Raw genomic sequence first — 21551 nt, 5'->3', positions numbered from 1 at the left:
AACGCTGATGTGATGAGTAAAAGTAATAACCGGACATCGGAGGAAAGTTCAGTAAGCCCTGCTTCTCAGGCCCTATACTTGGATCGACCTACGAGTAGCAGGCAAGTGCTACTGAAGTTAATTCGAGTAATCATTCGGAATGGGGATAAGTCATTAGAAACCTATGCTGTGCTAGACGACGGATCTGAGCGAACTATTTTGTTGAATGAAGCTGCTCGACGTCTAGGCCTTCAGGGTGAAATTGAAGATCTGGCTCTGCGTACAGTGAGGCAGGATGTCCATACCATTCATGGAAGATCTGTATCTTTCTTCATATCACCTGTTTCACACCCTGACAGATCTTACCCGGTCAAGGGTGCCTTCACAGCAAAAGAGCTTGCCCTGGTTCAGCATACTTACCCCATCTCTGATTTGCAAAGAAGATATCACCATCTCCGTGACTTACCTTTACATGACATCCATGAAGCGCAGCCCTTGGTACTTATCGGCTCAGATTATCCTCACTTGATAACCCCTGTTGAGCCAGTGAGATTGGGTCCTCCTGGAGGTCCAGCGGCAGTTCATACAAAGCTCGGTTGGACATTGCAAGGTCCCTCGAGGCTTATTAAGCCTCACTTGCAGGCTCAAGAATGTTTATTCATTTCTTGTGTTTCTCCTGAAGCTGAGCTATTCCGTCAAGTCGAAAAGCTTTGGCAACTGGATACTCTTCCTTATCAATCTGAGAAAGTGGTCAGTCGATCACGACAGGATGCGGAAGCTATTCGCTTCCTAGAGGAGAAAACCATCAGGATTGATGTGAATGGTGTAAAAAGGTACGCCACGCCTCTACTCTGGAAAGAGTTGCCTCCACCTCTGAACGCACCCAAGGAGGCTGTCATGGCCCTGCTACGCAGCACAGAGCGAAAGTTATCTAAAGCACCTAGTATGGCTGCGTCTTATGAATCAGAAATTCAGAAATTGCTGCAGGCAGGTTACGTCACACCAGTGACAGCTGCAGAATGTGATCTGAGTCCCCAGTCATGGTACATACCACATCATATGGTTCATCACAATGCAAAGAACCGTATTGTCTTCAATTGTTCTTTTGAGTACCAGGGTCAGTCTTTGAATGAACATCTTTTGCCCGGTCCTACCTTAAGTGCCAGCTTGTTAGGAGTTCTCCTCCGCTTTCGAGAACATTCTGTGGCCATCTGTAGTGATGTGAAGGGTATGTTCCATCAAATCCATCTCCTTGATGAAGATAAACCCTTCCTTTGCTTTCTGTGGCGTCATGGGATTACATCTGAACCGGCCATCGTGTATCAGTGGCAAGTTCTGCCATTTGGCACTTCTTGTAGCCCTTGTTGTGCTACTTATGCACTTCAGTCCCATGCCAAGGTGGATCTCGAAGGTACTGATGAAGTACGTCAAACAGTGGAGCGTAGCTTCTATGTTGACAATTGTCTTAAGATTGTCTCTACTGAAGCTCAAGCTGTAGAACTGGTAAACCGATTGCAGTGCCATCTTATGGACGGTGGATTCGAATTGAGGCAATGGGCCAGTAACATCCCTGAAGTTATTCACCACCTTCCTGCTGATTTAAAGTCGAAGAGTGGGGAGATTTGGCTAAGTCAAGAAATGACCAACCCTCAGGAGAATGCTCTTGGACTGATATGGCAATGTAGATCAGACACATTGGTATACAAACCTTACCAGAGAGATGGTGAAATTACCATGCGGAGCATCTATCGCACTTTAGCCAAGCTTTACGACCCCCTTGGATACCTCATACCATATACCACCAGAGCTAAAATTGTTGTGCAATTGTTGTGGGATAAGAAACGAGGATGGGATGATCCTAATTTACCATCGGGCTTACTAGACATTTGGCATCAGTGGGAGAGCGAGCTCCCACAATTGTCTCAGATCCACCTGCCAAGATGCTACAGTTCCAGCCTTCAGTATCCTGTCAAGAGCCGCAGTGTTCATGTGTTTTGTGATGCTTCTGAAAAAGCATACGGCTCTGTAGCATACTTGTGCTCTGAAGACAGTCAGGGTAATATACATGTTGCCTTCATGGCGACAAGGTCACGTGTCGCTCCACGGAAACAAATCTCCATTGCTCGTTTAGAGCTTTGTGCTGCATTGACAGGAGCACAACTAGGAGACGTCTTGAAGAAAGAGCTGACCCTAGATATCTCCAAATTCGTCTATTGGTCTGACTCCACTGCAGTTCTTTCTTGGCTGCAGTCTGATTCTTGCAGATACAGAGTGTTTGTAAGAGTTAGAGTCACCGAAATTCAAGAGTTGTCTGACTCTGGAGCTTGGCGCTATGTCGATTCAGCAGCCAATCCTGCTGATGATATCACGCGTGGGTTATCACTGGTACAACTAGCTAAAGAAACACGATGGAAACAAGTACCAGCCTTTTTGATGCAGTCTAGCAGTTGTTGGCCTAAGGCACCAAAAGGACAGGCACCTGAAGAAGTTCAGGAACTTAAGAAATCTGTGTTTTGCGGCTCATTGACTGAACATAAACTGCAAGTTGAACCTGATCCCAGTCAATTTAGTAGCTATCCTGAGTTACTAGAGGCTACGGCACGATTTCTTCATGGGGCGGCTGATGACACCAATTCACCCAGTGCAGATGTGTTTCAGAAGGCAGAATTGTCTATCCTTAGACAATGTCAGATGCATGACTTTCCTGACGAATTTGCTTTGCTCAAAGGAGGAAAAGACATTTCTGTACATAGCCGACTCATTAAGCTTGCTCCTGAGTATGACAAAGAACTAGACTTGATTAGAGTAGGAGGACGACTTCGTAAGTGCCATGGATTGAGTGATGCAGTTCTACACCCTATTGTTCTGTCACAAGATAATCCAGTAGTTAAGCTCCTAATCAAGCAATATGATGATCAACTGCACCACCCGGGGGCTGGCAGGGTGTATGCTGAGCTGCGGCGTAAGTTTTGGATTTTGCGAGGAAGAGAGGCGATTAAAAGACATCAGCATCACTGTCTTGATTGTAATAAATGGAGAGGCAAACCAAAGATTCCTAGAATGTCAGACTTACCCTCATCAAGTCTGAGGCTATGTAGACCTCCTTTTTACTCCACTGGAGTAGATTGTTTTGGACCACTGTTAGTGAAGGTTGCCCGCCGTACTGAGAAAAGGTGGGGTGTCGTATACAAGTGCCTCACTACTCGAGCTGTACATCTTGATCTGTTGGATCACATGGATGGAGATTCATTCCTGCTGTCTCTCAGGCGTTTCATTGCCCGAAGAGGGAAACCCTATGAGATTCTCTCTGATCAGGGAACAAATTTCCGAGGTGGATGTAAAGAGCTGGAGGACACCTTCTCCCAGATGCAGACCAGCATTAGAGACCAGCTAGCAAAAGAACAAATCAGATTCCGGTTTAATCCACCCAGTGCACCTCATTTCGGCGGCTCATGGGAAAGAGAGGTGAGGTCTGTAAAGACAGCCTTAAGAATCACCTTAGGCGTTTAGACAGTTACAGAGGAGGTATTGAGAACCATCTTGATCGAGGTGGAGGGCATTCTTATTTCTAGACCATTGGGTTATGTCTCTAGCGACATAGCAGATCCAGACCCAGTAACGCCAAATTCTTTGCTGATGGGGCGGCCTGACTCCTCCTTGCCCCAAGTTGTCTATTCAGAGCACGAATTACTCAGTAGAAAAAGATGGAGACATAGTCAGGTTCTGAGTGATCATTTTTGGAAGCATTTTATTCATGACTTCCTACCCACATTGCAGTCAAGGCAGAAATGGTACAGAGAGAAAGAGAATATTGCAGTTGGTACTGTAGTACTCATTGTTGATGAGCAGATCCCAAGAGCGCTCTGGAGAATTGGTACTGTCTCTGCTGTCATTCCTAGTTCAGATGGGAGAGTCAGAACAGCAGTGGTCAAAGTGAAAGATCAAACATACACAAGACCAGTAGCTAAGTTGTTGAATTGCCTACCTTACCCCCAAACACAGAGAGTTCCTTATAGACCCTACTAATGACAAATTTGCATACCAAATTTGGGGGCGGCTGTGCAAAAGGCCATGGTCAAGCTACATTTATTTTAATATTATAGTTGTTCAGTATTCTGTTCAAGTGTTGCGCCTGTTGAGTGGGCGGAGCTTAATCGGAAGTCTCGCGAGTTTGGAGAAAATAGCGTGAGATCAGATATACGGCAATGGAGAAAAGTAAGGAAGAAATGCGGTGCGTGTTAGTATTGTAAATGCATGCGGCAAGTTTGATTAAAGCCATCAATCTATAGATTGATATATAGCACTCAGCTGGTGAGCAGTTCGGCGTTTCAAATTCGATGGGCGGCTGATGTTGTGTGATCGCTTCAGAAGTTGCTGGAATTATATGGTGAATATCAGCGCGTGCGTCATTGCAGACCAAACACGCATTTATCCACATTTGTCCAGCGAACTGTAATCACACAGACCCAACACACACACTGAATATCATAACACACGAAGCTACAGGCCTCACTGTTATCACCACATCATATTAACCCTATCAGTATCAAACAAAGATCCATACTAGCAAACCATCTGTTCGAGTTCCAATGTGATGATCACGTCTGAGGATCGACGTCTGAAGATATCTGTGCCTTCCTTTCATTACGTGGACATTCTCTGGAAACCTGGGACTTGTTGGGACTGAGTATTCTCAATAACACCTTTTCACTGCCTTATGTCAACATTTTTGTATCTTTTGATTCAAAGAATATTGTTTTGGTTATTTTGCATAGGCCTATGCTGTTTTATTGTGTCATTTACATTGTGTTAACATTGTGAGAAAATAATACATTTTTTCATTAATACATTGAGTGAATTGGACACATGACTCTGGCTTCTTTAATCCTCTCCTAGTTACTGGACATTATTTGTGTAAATAGTCCTCTAAGGTGATTTAGAACCGTAACAGTAATCAGTGCATACTACAGCTTTCAATACAGAATTAATGAAATCAAAGGGAAACCGACTGTCTTCAGAATAGTTTTGATGACATTTTCTTTCATCTTTCTCTTTATGTAATGCATAATAAAGCAGTGTTTACAGAGGAGAAACAGACAGTGAACTTACATTTTCATTCAGCCTGTCTGCCCTTTGTGTTCAGAACAATGTGAATATTGGTCCAAATTTTTGTTGTTTTGGATGGAAAGTAAGCTAATGTGCATTAAAAAAAAAACACTTCAGGTAATAAGGTAGCCTATGTACCATTGTTAATGGAGCAGATTAAATACTTATCATTTTTTCATTTTGACATCTTTTTTTTTTTTATAATAAAATGCTGAAATTTAAGGTTTATATTTTATAAAACTTTTTTTGTTTTGTAAAAACTTTGCACATGGGTAACACTGTAGAATAGGAAACACATATTCACTATCAAGTAAGAGTTTTCCCTGAACAAACTCCTAATTTTCTACTTCTTATTAGTTAGTAAGTTAGTTGTTAAATTTAAGATTATTTAAATTAAGGGATTCATAAATTAAGGGATCTAAAATACGGTCATGCAGAATAAGACATTAATATCTGTTTTATAAGTACTAATAAACAGCCAAAATGATAGTAATATGCATGCTAATAAGCAACTAGTTAATAGTGAGAATTGGTATATTGGTGAATAAAGTGTTACCTAATTTTAAATGTAAATGCAAAAGGAGCATAGTGCTGCTTATTATATTTGTTGGCTTTCAACACAAAACTTTATGAAATGATTTCAGTATGAGTAATTATTTTTTGCATTTTCCACAACACCGTGATAATATTGATGACCATGATCATTGTGGTCACTGCAATGGAAATATTCACAGTGGTTCATCATTTCTGTTCTCTGCATGCTTGGTTTTCTGTTCTGTTGGTGGTGAAGTAACCCAATGGTTTGTTCAGTTTCTCTGCAGACTCTGCGAAGGAGACGTCCGTGTGGCTGGAGCGTCTGGATGAAGTGATCCGCAGCGCTCTGTCCTACAGCGAGGTGGCTCTTCGACTCCGGTCCAGCCCCTGTAATAAAGTGTGCGCTGACTGTGGCGCGGCCAACCCCGAGTGGGCATCAGTGAACCTGCTGGTGGTCATCTGTGAGGCCTGCGCAGCCGCACATCGATTCATGAGCAGTAACAGGTCCAAGGTGCGAGGTCTCAAACTAGATGATAAGGTTTGGACAGAGCCTTTAATTCAGGTGAGTTCTGTCTCTTAAATGACCCGTTTTATTTTCTACTTATTTTACAGTAGTCCGAAAAGTTGTGTTTTCAATATTTATATTTAAATAGCTTGAAAATGAATGGCTTTTCTTTAGTCTCTGCATAAAGTTCATAAGCGTCAGCAGCCTTCTTTTTCTCAGCAGCTCCTTTAATTTCAGCTTTATGGATTTTTGAGGTTTATATGAGATGTGGCCTTTTCTTTTTAACGACATTCTAATTCATAGTAATACTATGATGAATTCATACTAATTTACATGTTCTTTGACAAGAAAGTGACTTGTATACTGTATGTACAATAGTGTCCATGAAAAGAAAAGAAAAGACTTGAGCTGAATAATAGCATCATTGTCTTCTGCTTTGTTCAGCTGAATGTGCAACTTTGCAACAATCACACTGTCATTTAAAAATGACACTATAGAGCCACTTTACAGCTGAAATTGAATTAGTTTGATATTAAAAAAAAAAAGATTCTTACCCTGAATCTGCTTTGAAACCGAAATGTGACTTAACAACCAATGCACACACATGTCATGTTTCAGTTGTTTGTGCTGTATGGGAATAAAGCTGCCAGCAGTGTTTGGGGTCCCAGCATCCCTCCGACGGAGCAGATCAGCCCTGACGTCTCTCCAGATCAGAGGCTGGAGTTTATCCTCGCCAAATACCACAAAGGACTTTACCGGAAAGCTCACCCGCTTGCCACAAGCCAGAAACTGCTTGACCAGGTCAGCATGTGATCAAAGCACCCTGTTTCAGAGCGATGTGATGCTGATGTGATCTGCGGTGCTCCTCAGAGGCTGCGGGAGGTGGCTGCTGGTCCTGATGTGGAGGAGACGCTGTCTCTGCTGTGCTCTGGAGCCAGAGTTTCCTGCAGTGCCACAGATCCTGAGCTTCAGTCTGCCATCAGTGTGGCCGAGAGCGCTAGACAAGCCCTGCAGACCGAGCTACTCCGACACAATGAGTTTGTGGGTTAGTGGAGCTTTATTTCTTGGCACATTTAGACCACTTTTTGAACATTTCCAGGTCTTTTGACGTCTACTTTTAAAGCCATCAAATCATTTGCATACACACACACACACACACACACACATATATGTGTGTGTGTGTGTGTGTGTGTGTGTATACACATACATGCTTCAGCTAGATTGTTACTCGTAAGGGTGCTAATAATTGTGGTGTTACAGTAAAAAAAAAAGAAAAAAAAGTCTGTCTTTATTAAAAATATTTGTTTCTTGATCTTGAAGTGAGCTCTTGTGAAAAAGGAGTGTGGTTAGTTGTTCTGAATGTGTGCTTGACTTATAGCATACTTCAAATCTTAAAAGTATATTTTTAAAAAAGACTTAAAAAATAAGGGTAAGCACTGTACAATACGGTTCCATTAGTTAATGTTATTCACTAACATGAACAATACATTTAGTACAGTATTTATTCATCTTTGTTAATGAGAAACATATAGTTCACAGTGCATTAACTAATGCTAACTTAAATCACAACTTTTGATTTTAATAATGTAGCTCTAAATGTTGAAATTAACATTAGCTAAGATTAATAAATGCTGTAGAACTATTGTTCCTTTATTAGTTCATGGTAACTAATGAACCTTATTGTAAAGTGTTACCAAAATAATATGATATTAATGAAATAAAAGGCCACTTAAGTGCATTTAGAAAAGACACTTTCAGGAATGTTTCTTATCACAATTAAATACACTTTAAAAAGTGAGTTTTATAATAATGTTAGAGTTTTACTTTAAAGTTCATTTTAAATCATTATGTTTTAATCATCTTTTATCATGCATGTATTTCGATGCGTTGACTAACATACTCAAGCACATGCAAAGTACTTGGTTATTACTGATTTATGCAATATTACATTTAAAGCAAATATATTTTAAATGGACTAAATTGCAGCTTCATCGTTACAAACGTGTTTTTAGAAAATAAATGTAAATATACAAATTTCAAACAGAAATTACATTATATCATAGTCTACATTAATAGATGTACTTCTAAAATTACATATCTATTACATATAGTACTCAAGTCCTACTTAAGCGAGTCAAAACATTATAAATAACATGCAATTAAGTGTTTGGAAACATTGCATTCAGATGGAATGTAGTTATATTATTTTAAACTATATTTTCATAACTACTCAATTTTTAAGAGTATGCTGAAGTCTGTTTATTTTTTTAGGTGGCCTGTGCATGTTGATTATTTTGTTCACTATCTAATATAAGTGACTGTAATCAGTTTCTGTTCATTTGAATTCATCTCTGTTTTAAAGAGGCACCAGACTTTGAGCAAACCAGACACTCAGAGGAGCAGATAGGTAAGACGCACTACTCTGTCTGTTTATCTGGCACTTCGATTCAAATGACAACGCAGGGTTTTCTTTGTCTTTTCCACACGTGTAGAAGAGCTCCATGGAAAGCTGGATGAGGAGCGTTTCTTGTTCTCGCAGGAGAATGAGTCTGCAGCCTGTGATGTGCTGGATTTGACAGAAGTCATCTCAGTGTTCGACTGCTCTGTGGGGTAACAGTGTCACTATATTCTCTAAACACATGACTGTCTTTACCATCTCAATGTTAGGACAGCGTTCATGTAGCTGTGAATTACGGATATCATCATATGGACAATCCTGTGCTGGCACACATTGTGTATTTAAGGGCTATGAATTTAATGTGTTCGTTTAGTTCATTAGAGAAATAATGCAGTGTGAAGGGCTATAGTCTGATTTACAAAATAAATTACTATGGACTGTAGCTCAGCACTGGCTTATGTTCTGAGAAATTGTCTCCTAAAGCAGCATTTCTTGTGCATTTGGGAGCTTTTTGAAAATACTGATATTTTAATGAAATCGGCCCAAAATCCCTTGTGAAAAAGAAGAACACTGAAGCACGCTTATGAAAAGATTGCGGTAATAATGTTTAAAATAATATACTTGAGTTTGGACTGAATGTAGTGCATTTTATTTTACATTTATATTAAATGCAATAGTGTTTTTTGACCCGCTTAAGTATGACTAACATATATATATATTTATATATATGTGTGTGTGTGTGTGTGTTTTATAATTTCATAATTATTTCTGTTGTCTTTGAATTATGATTTCTGGAATATGATTTATCGTCTAAAATGTACTTATATGTCATTTATTTAAATCTATCTGTAATTAATCATAATGATTAAGTTGCAATTCAGCACATTTAAAATATATTAACTTGAAATACTAAATAATCCACAACCATTCAAATGATATGATATGAAGTAGCTTGAGAAAAGATCATTAAAACTTATTCGGCATTATTACAAAGCGCACTTTCTCTTAAAGTGCACTTAAGTGGCATTGTATATCATTAATATTATATCATCTGCAAATATGGTTTTTTAAATATACTTTAAGATTTTAAGTTCACTACAAGTACAAATTCAATACAGTGCACAGAAGAGAATATAGAAATCATTCTTTCAAGCTTCTCTTATTAATATTTTGCTGTGCAGAACATGCATTTTATTCTGGAAGTGTAATAATGCTTACCATGTCGTTCACAGGCAATCCCATGAGTTTGAGGTGTTACTGCTGACAGACAGTGTGATCTGCAGGGCAGCCGAAAGAGACGCTCTCCTCAGTCACATGCTGCATATCATGAAGGTAAAGCATCATCCCAGTCCCAGTGGAGACACAGCCCTCTCTGCTAGTAAACGTGTGAGATTCAGTGGTGGCTGACGAGAAGCTGCTGTGTGTAGATTGTGCTGGCGGGTGCCGTGGTGGAGGAGGATCTGCTGGGGGTCTGTGCTGTGTCCAGAGCGTCTATACGAGAAGGTGCAGCGCTGCAGTGTGCAGAAGTGTGGTGCACCCTTCAGAACGGAGAGATGAGCATCCACACCAAACACGGCTCCACAGACACGGTGACTCTGGACAGTCAGACACGCTGCCGTCAGTATCACAGCCCCGACAGATCACCAAACACTCTCATAGGAATGTCTATTAAACAAATATGTCTTCTCTACAGATCTGCAGCGCTCAGAAAGCTGTATCCTGCTGGAGTTTCCTGAAAGGTCAGTGTCCTGAAGATCAAGGGCGTAGAATTACGAATGGACACTATGACATGTCCAGTGACTACTAAAGTGTCTCTAACAATCATTTTGATCTATCTATTAAATATATGTTGTTGGAAACTTGGAAACGAAGAGCAGGAGACTCTTGGGTATCTTCAGCAGAGAAACGTGCTGCGTCGCTGTAGTCATCAAAATGTCTAACCAAAGCAATGATACTTTGGAGTTTATATACATTCAAGGGGGAGGGATACATGCCATTTTCCCAGCCTTGATCTCATCAGCATTACAGTGTCATTCAAATGCATAGGTGCTACATCATTCGGTCTGGCAGTATCGCCCATACCTTCACAAGCAAAATAGTCAGGAAAACCATAAAGACAAAAGATCATTAGCAAGACACCTGGGCTTCCTGATTTGATCTTTTAGAAATCTCATCCTTTCTCAACACAAATTTACATAACTTTTTAGTCTATATACTATAACATTGGAACTTAAATTTAACATTTCCCACAATGTATAGCCTAACCGCCTTTGAAATAGCCCATGCCACTGATATCACCTGAGAAGTTAGAGTAAGGGACGCACATTTTTGGGTGGAATAAGAACATAAGATAGCAGAAGTGTTTAAAGGTCCCATTATTCACACTTTTTTGGAGCTTTGATTGTGTTTACAGTGTGCAATATAATGTACTCGGTTCTCTCTAGAAGAGGGAACGAGTACTGCGTCTTAGCTAAGACGCTACGGGAAAAGTCTCTTTTCACGAAATACTGAAGCAAAAAAATTATCCTTAATTTTGAATTTTTGTAAAGCGCATTTGCAGCAGCACACAGCCATAGGCGAGACGGCTCGCTCGCTCATTGGCTGCTCTGTGGCAACTGCACAGCCTATCGAGCGCAGACTGATGCAACATCAGACCACTTCCCGCCGAAAACGGGTGTGGCCCAACCCTATAAAAGGAGCTCGAAAAGGCTGACTCACCTGATTTATTTCATCGCCGAAGCGAACCAGAGTGAATCGTACGCATGGTAGAGAACGCAGTACTCGTTCCCTCTTCTAGAGAGAACCGAGGTTACGTTAGTAACCGAGTACGTTCTCTTACGAGTGTTCTCTCGTACTGCGTCTTAGCTAAGACGCTACGGGAACCCCATGTAAAGCGCCGTGCGCGCAGGGATCACACACCAATAAACCTGGAAGCAACGCCCAGGATTTACAGTGCACAGTCACCCGAGGGACTCACAGAGAGTCCAGGACAGGGGGGGGGGGGACCCTCCGTCCCATATCTAGCAGCACCCGTAGATGCGGCAATATGACATCACACAGTCGAGGCAAGGCCTGACCAATGTGGCAATGCGGGTCTTACGCAATGCTGCCCATATAACAGTCGGCAGCGCATAACGCTTGCGATCTCAGAGTTCCAATCAGGGCCCTGATTCGACTATACCGACAGCAGCCTTGCTTGCAAGGCGGGAACCTCCAGGTTATAGAACCTGATAAATGTAGACGGCAAGGCCCAACCTGCCGCCTTACATATATCCTGCAAGGAGATCCCCGTATACCACGCCCACGACGAGGCGACGCCCCTTGTGGAGTGTGCTCTGACACCCAGTGGGCACTGAAGGCCCCTGGAAGCGTAAGCTAACACTATGGCGTCAACTATCCATCTGGATAGAGTCTGTCTCGAAACAGCCATTCCCTTGGAACGTCCACTGAACGAGACAAACAGCTGCTCAGTCTGTCTAAAGACAGCGGAGCGAGACACATAAGCTCTTAAAGCCCTAACAGGGCAAAGAAGACTCGAGTCTCCATCCTCTCCTGACACCGACAGGGCAGACAGGGCAACAACCTGAGCCCGAAACGGCGTGTTGAGGGATTTCGGCACATAACCATGCCTAGGTTTGAGTATGACCCTTGAGTCAATAGGCCCAAACTCTAAGCACGACTGGCTCACCGAGAGCGCGTGCAGGTCACCCTCATGCTTCACTGAAGCGAGAGCCAACAACAACAACAACAGCCGGACTGTTTGTGGGTGTAGAGACCATTCGCCCATGGGAATGTTGTTTCTGGACAGCCTGTCTGGACCCAGATTCTGTAGGCCGGGTACATGAACTGCCCTCAGCAAGCGCAAGTTGCACTGAGCCCAAACCAGGAGGCGTTCCGCCAACCTGTACAGGTTTCGGGACCCGAGACTGCCCTGGCGATTTATGTAGGACACCACAGACATGTTGTCCGAACGGACTAAGACGTGGTGGCCCTTGATTCGGGGACAAAAGCGCGTCAGCGCGTTCTCCACTGCCAGCATTTCCAGACAGTTGATATGTTGGAGCTTTTCCCGTTCTGACCACAGGCCAAAGGACGGTCTGCCTTCGAGCAGCGCTCCCCATCCCGAAGTGGAGGCGTCCGTCGACACCATCTTCACTTTCGAGGAAGTCCCCAGGCTTACACCTGATTGGTACCAGTCGTTCGCTGTCCAGGCTTTCAGGGCTGTAACACAGCTCTGATTGACCCTGAGACGCAGCCGACCAGATACCCGCGCTCTCAGCCAGAACTGCAGGGGGCGCATGCGGAGCAGGCCCAACTGAAGAACTGGAGATGCTGAGGCCATGAGACCCAGCATCTTCTGAAATTCTCTGAGCGAAACAGTCGCGCCGCAGCGGAGAGAACTCGCTGCGCGCTGAGTGCCCAACGCGGTGCGTTGACAGACGATCCGAGTGGCCAGCAGGAGTCAGCGGGGCGTCGAGGAACGCAACGCGCTCAGACTGTGCCATGTCCAAAAGCGTTAGCCACAAATGTCTCTCAGCCACCGTAGCGGAAGCCATAACCCGTCCCATGGCCTGTGCAGCGGACTTAGTAGCGCGGAGGGAGAGATCCGAAGCACTCCTCAGATTCGCGAGACAGATCGCTTCAGGTCCCATCTCATCCAGCTTGCAGAGGAGATCGCCCTGGAAGATCTGCAGCGTGGCCATGGTGTGTAGCGCAGACGCAGCCTGCCCAGCAGCAGAGAAGATCCGTGCGAGCAGCGATGACGTCATGCGGCAGGCTTTCGATGGCAACGCCGCTTTCGTCCGCCGTCCAGCAGAGGGCGGGCAAAGGTGCGCTGCTATAGCCTGTTCCACCGGCGGAAGTGACTGGTAGCCTCTGACCACTGGTGCAGACCACTCGAGGCTGAGGCTCGCAGCGGCCAGCATGAGCACTCGCATCAGCTCCTTCTCGATATCAGCCCGTCTGCTGGGCCTCTGAGCAGAAGGCGCGAGATCCGCGGAGCTCGCCCAACCCTCACTGCCCGAAGCTAGCAGAGAGCACGTGTCCTCTTCCTCCGACGCGGCCCTGAGATCCACTTCATCGGAGGACGCGGCAGCAGACAGCGGGCGCTGACCATCGGAAAGCGATTCAGGGGAGAACCGGCGAGCTTGGTTGAGCTGGAGGCGGTTCCGGTAAACGCTGAGAGCGGCGCTTTTTACGGCGCTGCTGCGCAGCGGAGGATGCAGGCTTGGAGAAGAATGCCAGGCGAGTCCTCAGAGTCACCATCGGCAGTAGCTCGCAGTGAGGGCAGCCGCCGTCAGCGAGCGCGAGCGCTGCATGATCCTTACCCAGGCAGGAGACACAGATGACGTGACGGTCTCCTTCGCTGAGCGGGGCTCTGCACGAGCCGCACGAGGGCATCTTTAAAAAGACGCAGCTCTTTTACGAGTGTGCGTCGCAGGGCGAACACACACAAGGATATAGGCGCCGGAGAGCGCAGCAGGAACGGCAGTGGAAGGCGGCAAAGGCCAGCAGCTTCAGAAGTGGCTCGTCCCGCTGTGATGCTTATCAGACGGCGCTTGCTTCCTTCGTGATCCAACGATGCGTGAGCTTCGCTGAAGAGATGAAAAATCAGGTGAGTCAGCCTTTTCGAGCTCCTTTTATAGGGTTGGGCCACACCCGTTTCAGCGGGAAGTGGCATGAAGGGCGCGAAGCAATGTCTCGCCTATGGCTGTGTGCTGCTGCAAATGCGCTTTACAAAAATTCAAAATTAAGGATAATTTTTTCCTTTAAATTAAGGATTCAGTATTTCTTGAAAAGAGACTTTTCCCGTAGCGTCTTAGCTAAGACGCAGTACGAGAGAACTCTCGTAAGAGAACATGTGTTCATGTTTTGCGTGTAAAAAAACACAGTATTTTTCACACAATTCACCTATCTGTATACCGCTGTTTTCACTGTCATAAAAACGGGCTGATGACTTCCTTGTTCTATAAAGGCTCTCCTTCAGAAATACGTAACGAGTTCTGATTGGGCCAGCGGTTCCTTTGTTGAGATTCGACATCAGTTGAGCGCAGACTGCCCTCCTGTAAACGCGATTGGGCTAGTTTTGAGAAGCAAGTGGGCAGGAGCATGTGCTGGAGATGTACTTATAATCACAGGAGCCTTTTTACTGACGAGATGCACATTAAAATCGCATTCGATTTTTTTGCTCAGCCCTAACATCTAGTTCACAAAGCTAAACAGCGTTGCCCTTTGTGTAATAAGTTACAGAAACTGTTAAACCCACCAACTTAAATAATAAAATACACTTACCGCTTGTGGTCCATAAACAACGCCTTCTCCAGACAAAGAGGGAACTGCTCCATCTTTCAAGAATAATCTTTGAGCGAATCCGGCATTAAACTGATTGAGATTGAGGAAGCTGTCCTCAGCAAAATTTGCTGCACATAGTTTTACATGTGGATTAGAATTTTCAGGAACCGAGTTAAACATAAATTGTAACCATTAATCTCCAAGTACAGCGTCCCTGGGAAGCCCAAACAAAGATGATTGGACTCCGAGATGAAAATAACAGCGTTTCGACGACATGGGAAACACAAACGCAGCTCTTCCTCTTCTCCGTCGGAGCGCAACAAGATCATGCTCCCTTTTTTGTGTATTCATGTGGGCAGAGGTTAGTCAAAAAACTGTTTTAGTGACGTCATTGCTGCAGGAACTAGAGGGATGTAGTTTTTTGTAGGCGAATTCTGTTAAATAAAATATCTCGCTTGGCATTGAACTTTGAGCTTTAGAATTTTACAGATATTATTTATACTCTAACAACAACATTACACACTAACTAAAGTTTAAAACATGGGATCACGAAGAACAGGACCTTTAAAACATGTGCACAGTTCAGTTGAAAGATGAAGTTACCCTCTTTTACTTCAACTTAATATAGTTAAACTGAATCTCCACAAAATAAACAAAAACACTGAAACTACATTAAAAAAAAGTTTAAAACAAGTTTGATGCAACTAGCATTTTGGTAGCACGTTTTTAGCATGTGGTTTGCATGATTAGCATGTTACTATTATGTTGTTAACAATTTGAAATCTTGTTTACATAAGGAAGTTACTAGCATGTTGTTAACATGTTTCTAGCATGATCAGCCTTTTGTTAGCATGTTTCTAGTATAATTATCATGTAATTAGCATGTTGTTAATATGATTACCAGGTTACTAGCATGTTACTAGCATGTTTCTAGCATGATTAGAGTGTTACTAGAATTTTGTTACCACGATTAACAAGTTACTAGCATGTTGCTAGCACATTTGTAGCAAGATTAGCATGTTCCTAGCACGTTGTCAGCATGATTAGCATGTTACTAGCATGTTGTTAGCGTATATAGGGTTGCTAAGGTACCCAGGTCAGTTGCTAGGGTGTTGCTATACAGTTGCTAGGGTTCTCTGGGTGGTTGCTAGGTTGTTGTTATGTGGTTGCTAGGGTACCCAGGGCGGTTGTTAGGGTGTTGCAATGTGTTGCAAGGGTGCCCGGGGTGATTGAAATAAGAGTGTGTGGTATGTATGTAAATCTGATGCTTAATGTGGCTAATGTTGAACACCATGATACTGTAGGACCAAATTCAGCCAATTCCTTACTAGTAGAGTATACTATGTACAGACAAGCTTAAAGGGTTAGTTGAACCAAAAATGAAAATTATGTCATTAATTCTCACCCTCATGTCGTTCCAAACCCGTGAGACATTCGGAACAAAGATTAAGATATTTTAGATTTAGTCCGAGAGCTCTCAGTCCCTCCATTGAAGATGTGTGAACGGTATACTGTCCATTAGAGCTGTCACTTTTTATTCGATATTCAAATATGCATTCGAATACGACGTGAAATATCCGTAATCGAACTATAAATAAAATATCAGTTTTTTAAAATGTGTTGCGCATTTTTTACAGTCTATGATTAGACCGTTTGTTTTTTATTAGATTCTTTGCCATCTTATCCAGCGTATTGTAGCGTAGGCCCATGACCAAATCAAGCGAATAAGAGGTAGTAGCCAGGCACGTCTGTGCTCTCCGATCGTGTGTTCTCCAGCATGGGAGAAATTGTAAATAAAAAGAGAGTCGCACTTAATCCAGATCAAGTTGATAGACTGGTGTTTCTTGCAAACAATATTAAGAAATGAATTAGGCTAGGCTATATGCCTTACTCCTGCTGCTGTTTAAGTTGTCACGTTATTGTTTGTGCCTGTTCTGAATCGTTCTTTCTTTTCTTTTTTCATTTAGGCTAATGTTGTGGGATATGCATAGTGGCACTTCATATAAGTTGATATTCTAAGTTGATAACCTGCTGTTTCAAACATTAGGTAAAAAAAAAATAATAATCCAGATAGTCCTGTTTATGACTCACTGTTAAACATTTGTGATTGAATCTCCATTAGGGGCCGTTCACATATCGAGTCTTTTGCGTGCTCATGTTCATTATATCCAATGTAGGCACGCGGTATGCGCGCTCATAATGGAAGCGACGTGCACGCGGTGCGACGGGCTCGTTTTTTCCAGGCGCGTCCGCACTGCATCGAGTTAAAAACATCTCAACTTTTCAGAATGCCGCAAGCGCACCGCGGGTCATGTGACAAGAACTAACCAATCAGCTTCATCCTTTCCCGTAACAACGTTGAAAGCTCAGCCAAGATGAAGGAACTGCTGATCATAGCTGTATATGGATTGCCATTTTGAAAAAAATTTAGTAGCAGAGCTACTGCAAGCGATTTTCAGTGATGCAAATCCATTTATCCTTTGCTGAAATTTGGAGAGAGCAGGTCATCGTTGCTTGGCAACAGCAGACGCCTCAGGAGTGCAACTGCCCGAGCACTTTGGAGAAGGAGAAAGTGCCGCGCTTAGCGTTTTTAGGCGCGATATGTTAACGGCCCCTTAGGCTACGCTTGTTTTTTTATGCGTGGGGGGGGGCACATAGATATTCGAATATATTCTAATACATTGCAAGATATTCGATATCCGTTCGAATTAGATTTTTCTCAAAAGTGACAGTCCAGAAAGGTAAGAAAAACATCATCAAAACAGTCCATGTGACATCAGAGGATCAGTTAGAATATTTTGAAGCATCAAAAAAACATTTTGGTCCTAAAAAAAAACAAAAACTACCATTTTATTCAGCATTGTCTTCTCTTCCGTGTCTGTTGTGAACGCGACTGCTGTGACTGTTTACGTACAACGCTGATGACGTGTTTTCCGGCGCGCCCAATAACAAGGAAAACACGTCACCAGCGTCACTACAGTGTTTTGAACGCGCTCACAACAGACACGGAAGAGAAGACAATGCTGAATAAAGTCGTAGTTTTTGCTATTTTTGGACCAAAATGTATTTTCGATACTTCAAAATATTCTAACTGACCCTCTGATGTCACATGGACTACTTTGATGATGTTTTTCTTACCTTTCTGGACATGGACAGTAGACCGTACACACAGCTTCAATGGCGGGACTGAAAGCTCTCGGACTAAATCTAAAATATCTTAAACTGTGTTCAGAAAATGAACGGAGGTCTTACGGGTTTGGAACGACATGAGGGTGAGTCATTAATGATATAATTTTGATTATTGGGTGAACTATCCCTTTAAGGGGTGAAGGTTCTGGAAGTGTTTAATGTGGATCTGCAGCTGAAAGCATCTCTCACTGATCGCTGAACGTGTGTGTTTGCTGCAGGACGTTACACATGCAGTTTGAGCTGCAGCACAGCTGTCTGCGGTGGCATGAGCTCGTGCAGAAGACCATGTGCTCGAGCACAGACGGACAGAAGCGCTCAGGATCTGTGCCCTGCTCCATAGACAGGTGCATCTCTCACATCACACAGTACGGTGAGGATACTTCTGTTCGGATCATTTCAGTAGAACTAAACCTCTATGCCTTATTGCTTAAATGAAAAGTACATCTTTAGAGTATATTTAAAAAAAACTGGGTAACACGAGTCTGAGGACCAATTCTCACTATTAACTAGTTGCTTATAAGCATGAATATTACTAGAATACTGGCTGTTTATAATGCACATATTAATATCTTATTCTGCATGATCATATTTTAGATTCCTCTTCATCTTGAAACACCATTCCGTAACTAAACAACTACCTTACTAACTATTAATAAGCAGCAAATCAGGAGTTTACTGAGGAAAAAGTTGTAGTTAATAGTCATTTATCAGCGAGAATTGCTCCCCAAACTAAAGAGTGAGCTAAAACTGTACTTGCGGATCATTTAATATAAAAGACCACTTAAGTGTAATTAAAGAGAGCCAACTAAAATACGCTTTAACAAATTGCAGTTTGTAATGTCACGTTAAATCGTAAAGTGCTTATTTTTGATAGCTGAATAACATACTAAAGCACATGATTATATGATTATATTATATGATTATATGATTGATTATTAGAGGTTTTCTGGGATTACATTAAATATATTTTAAATGTATTAAATTGTAACTTTGTTATAAATGTGTAATTATACTATACTTAAATATACAACATACAAGTTTCAATATAAATGACATTTAAGTCTCTTAGTTTATCTTAAATACTTGTCAGTAAATTCAGCAGTAACTCTTTTATGATTTTACAAAGACAATAGACGTTTTAATAGTGAAACTACATAAGATGTGCTGAAGTGGGTCAAAAAGCACTCTTAAGTTCTCCATTTAATATAAATCCATTGTACATTTTCATTTAATTATAAATACCTACGTATATAAGTATATTCTTTTAAATTATATTATTGCTGTATTAAGTACTCTTTATGAAAGTATGCTAAAGTATACTTATTTTTCATTAGGGACTACATGTTTCAAATATATACGTAGATAGAGGACAAATTTTAAATAAAACATTATTCTATGAAGTAAATTCATGAAATGCAGTCTCTCCTTTAGATAGAAGTTAGAAGTTCCACATCATAGCTGATACTGTAGCATGTGTTTTTGACCAATCAGCATCCAGGATCACATATTCAAGCTTGAAGTATGTATATACTACAATGTCTCGTTTTTAGAGACACCAGAAGGAAGTCTCTTGTAAAGGGAACTGCTGTGTTTGTTTCAGGGCTGAAGGTGGAGGGTTTGTACCGGCGCTGTGGAGTCGCTCCTCGGATCAGTAAGCTGGTCGATGCTCTGCGTGTTTCTCCGACAGGAACTGTTCTGGAAACAGACGAGCTCTCCATCCTGGACATTTCAGGAGCTCTGAAACAGATCCTGCGGCAGAGCTTTGAGATCATACCGGACACACACAGACCGCTCTGGCTGAAAGCTGCAGGTCTGTCTGTTCTCAGCCATCACTACTCTATTAAAAATCAAGATCTTTTCTATCTATTTGTGCTCTAAGATTGTGCTGAAGATTTCTAAAATGTTCATTGGTCATGGCCATTATGTGAATCTTTACACATGTATTTGCTCAAGCTTTTTTTTCAATGCTCCTCGTGGCAATCAAGAATATTCATGCATGCATAAATGGCATGTTATATATAAAGACTGTAGTGTATTGATGTATTAGTTGTCTCCACAGCTCTGTCAGATGAAGAACAGAGACTGCAGACGTACCGCAAACTGCTTAAACAGCTTCCTCCAGTCAACCGCGCTACACTGGACGCTCTGTGTGGACACCTGCACATGTATGACCACATACTGACTTACTAACACTCAATATGCACTTGTGAGCATCTATAAATATCCATAAATGAATGAAAGTCTTATTATCCAAATCTTGCATATAAAGAGACTTTCTATGTAGTCAAGTCTTATAGAATACATACTTTTTAAATTAAAACAATAGGCATGCTTTGTGTATACGCTCCCAGTAAAATGTTTGGAATATTTCAGATCTCTAAAACCAAGGCTGCATTTATTTTGTATAATTGCATTTGTTATTTTGAAGGTATTTGTGTGTGTGTGTGTGTGTGTATATATATATATGCACTGTATGCACATACACAATGGATTTATAATATCTGCTGTCTCAGTGTTCAGATGCACAGTCAGGAGAACCGCATGACGGCTCATAATCTGGCCGTGATATTTGTGGTCACGCTGTTCCAGGAGCTCGCCATGAAAGCAGCCATGATGCAGTTAACCAAAGAGCTGATCGTACATCACACCGAGATCTTCATGGTGAGCCTCCACACTTATAATACATCTCACTGTTTGGTATCAGAAATGATTGTGTCAATCTGACATTGTCTGCAGAATTACGTGGAGACAGATGGAGAAATCATCACTGTATTGTGAAGAGCTCATCAGCGTCTCTATTTACAGATGCATTAAAAATGACTGTAATAACACTAAAGAAAGTACAATTTATCTGAAAAAAAAGTGTTAGTTTACTCACCCTCAGGCCATTCAAGATGAAGACCAGTTTGTTTCTTTATCAGGTTTGTAGAAATGTAGCATTGCATCAGTGTCTCAGCAATGGATGCTCTGCAGTGAATGGGTGCCATCAGAATGAGTCCAAACAGCTGATTAAAACACTATGGAAGTCAGTGGCTACCAGAAACTGTTTGGTTTGCCACTTTGATTTCAATATATTAACAGCCCATTTAATCATATTTATCATGCTGGCAATAAAATGTCCAGTGGTAATTATATAATAAAGAGCTGAATGACAGTCTGCATTCCAGAGTGTGTATTATGCTTTATTGTAACTCAGACTTACATTGCATTTGTATTTTTGAATAAATGCATTGAAACAGGAGTTGCACATCTGCATTTTATCAACAAGCATCATCCTTAGATATCCAAGGAGCTTTGTCCTCATCAGTGCTTGGGATAAATCTGTCAAACACTTATAAGTCGGGATAATTATTTAGTTTCTAGAAGCTCTGGTGTCACAATTGCATCTAATTCTGAAACACACTGCCAAAACAACTTTTTGGGATTACCAATAAAACAGAAATAATAAAACATATTTTCACATCCTTTCTCTACCAATGTATAAATGAAGAATCAGAAAAACAACACAAATCAACAACTCATTTACGGTTTGGACATGTGCATCATATA

At 42.0% G+C, this 21551-nt stretch overlaps 1 protein-coding gene across 1 annotated transcript in view; it reads left to right on the top strand.

Moving 5' to 3' along the window:
• Positions 1-20953, top strand: part of LOC132130257 (arf-GAP with Rho-GAP domain, ANK repeat and PH domain-containing protein 1-like) — a 35514-nt gene extending 14561 nt beyond the window's left edge. The window contains exons 8-20 of the mRNA XM_059541956.1: positions 5896-6181; positions 6743-6925; positions 6995-7169; positions 8487-8531; positions 8617-8734; positions 9755-9854; positions 9950-10139; positions 10216-10261; positions 18221-18372; positions 19603-19812; positions 20062-20167; positions 20516-20663; positions 20739-20953. Of these exons, the coding sequence (XP_059397939.1) occupies positions 5896-6181; positions 6743-6925; positions 6995-7169; positions 8487-8531; positions 8617-8734; positions 9755-9854; positions 9950-10139; positions 10216-10261; positions 18221-18372; positions 19603-19812; positions 20062-20167; positions 20516-20663; positions 20739-20780 (1801 nt within the window). The 3' untranslated portion in view covers positions 20781-20953. The remainder of the gene's footprint in view (positions 1-5895; positions 6182-6742; positions 6926-6994; positions 7170-8486; positions 8532-8616; positions 8735-9754; positions 9855-9949; positions 10140-10215; positions 10262-18220; positions 18373-19602; positions 19813-20061; positions 20168-20515; positions 20664-20738) is intronic.
• The last annotated feature ends 598 nt before the right edge of the window (positions 20954-21551 follow it).

This window comes from Carassius carassius, chromosome 47, assembly GCF_963082965.1.
Source record: "Carassius carassius chromosome 47, fCarCar2.1, whole genome shotgun sequence".
Lineage (NCBI taxonomy): Eukaryota > Metazoa > Chordata > Actinopteri > Cypriniformes > Cyprinidae > Carassius > Carassius carassius.
This window is presented reverse-complemented; position numbering and strand designations above follow the sequence as displayed.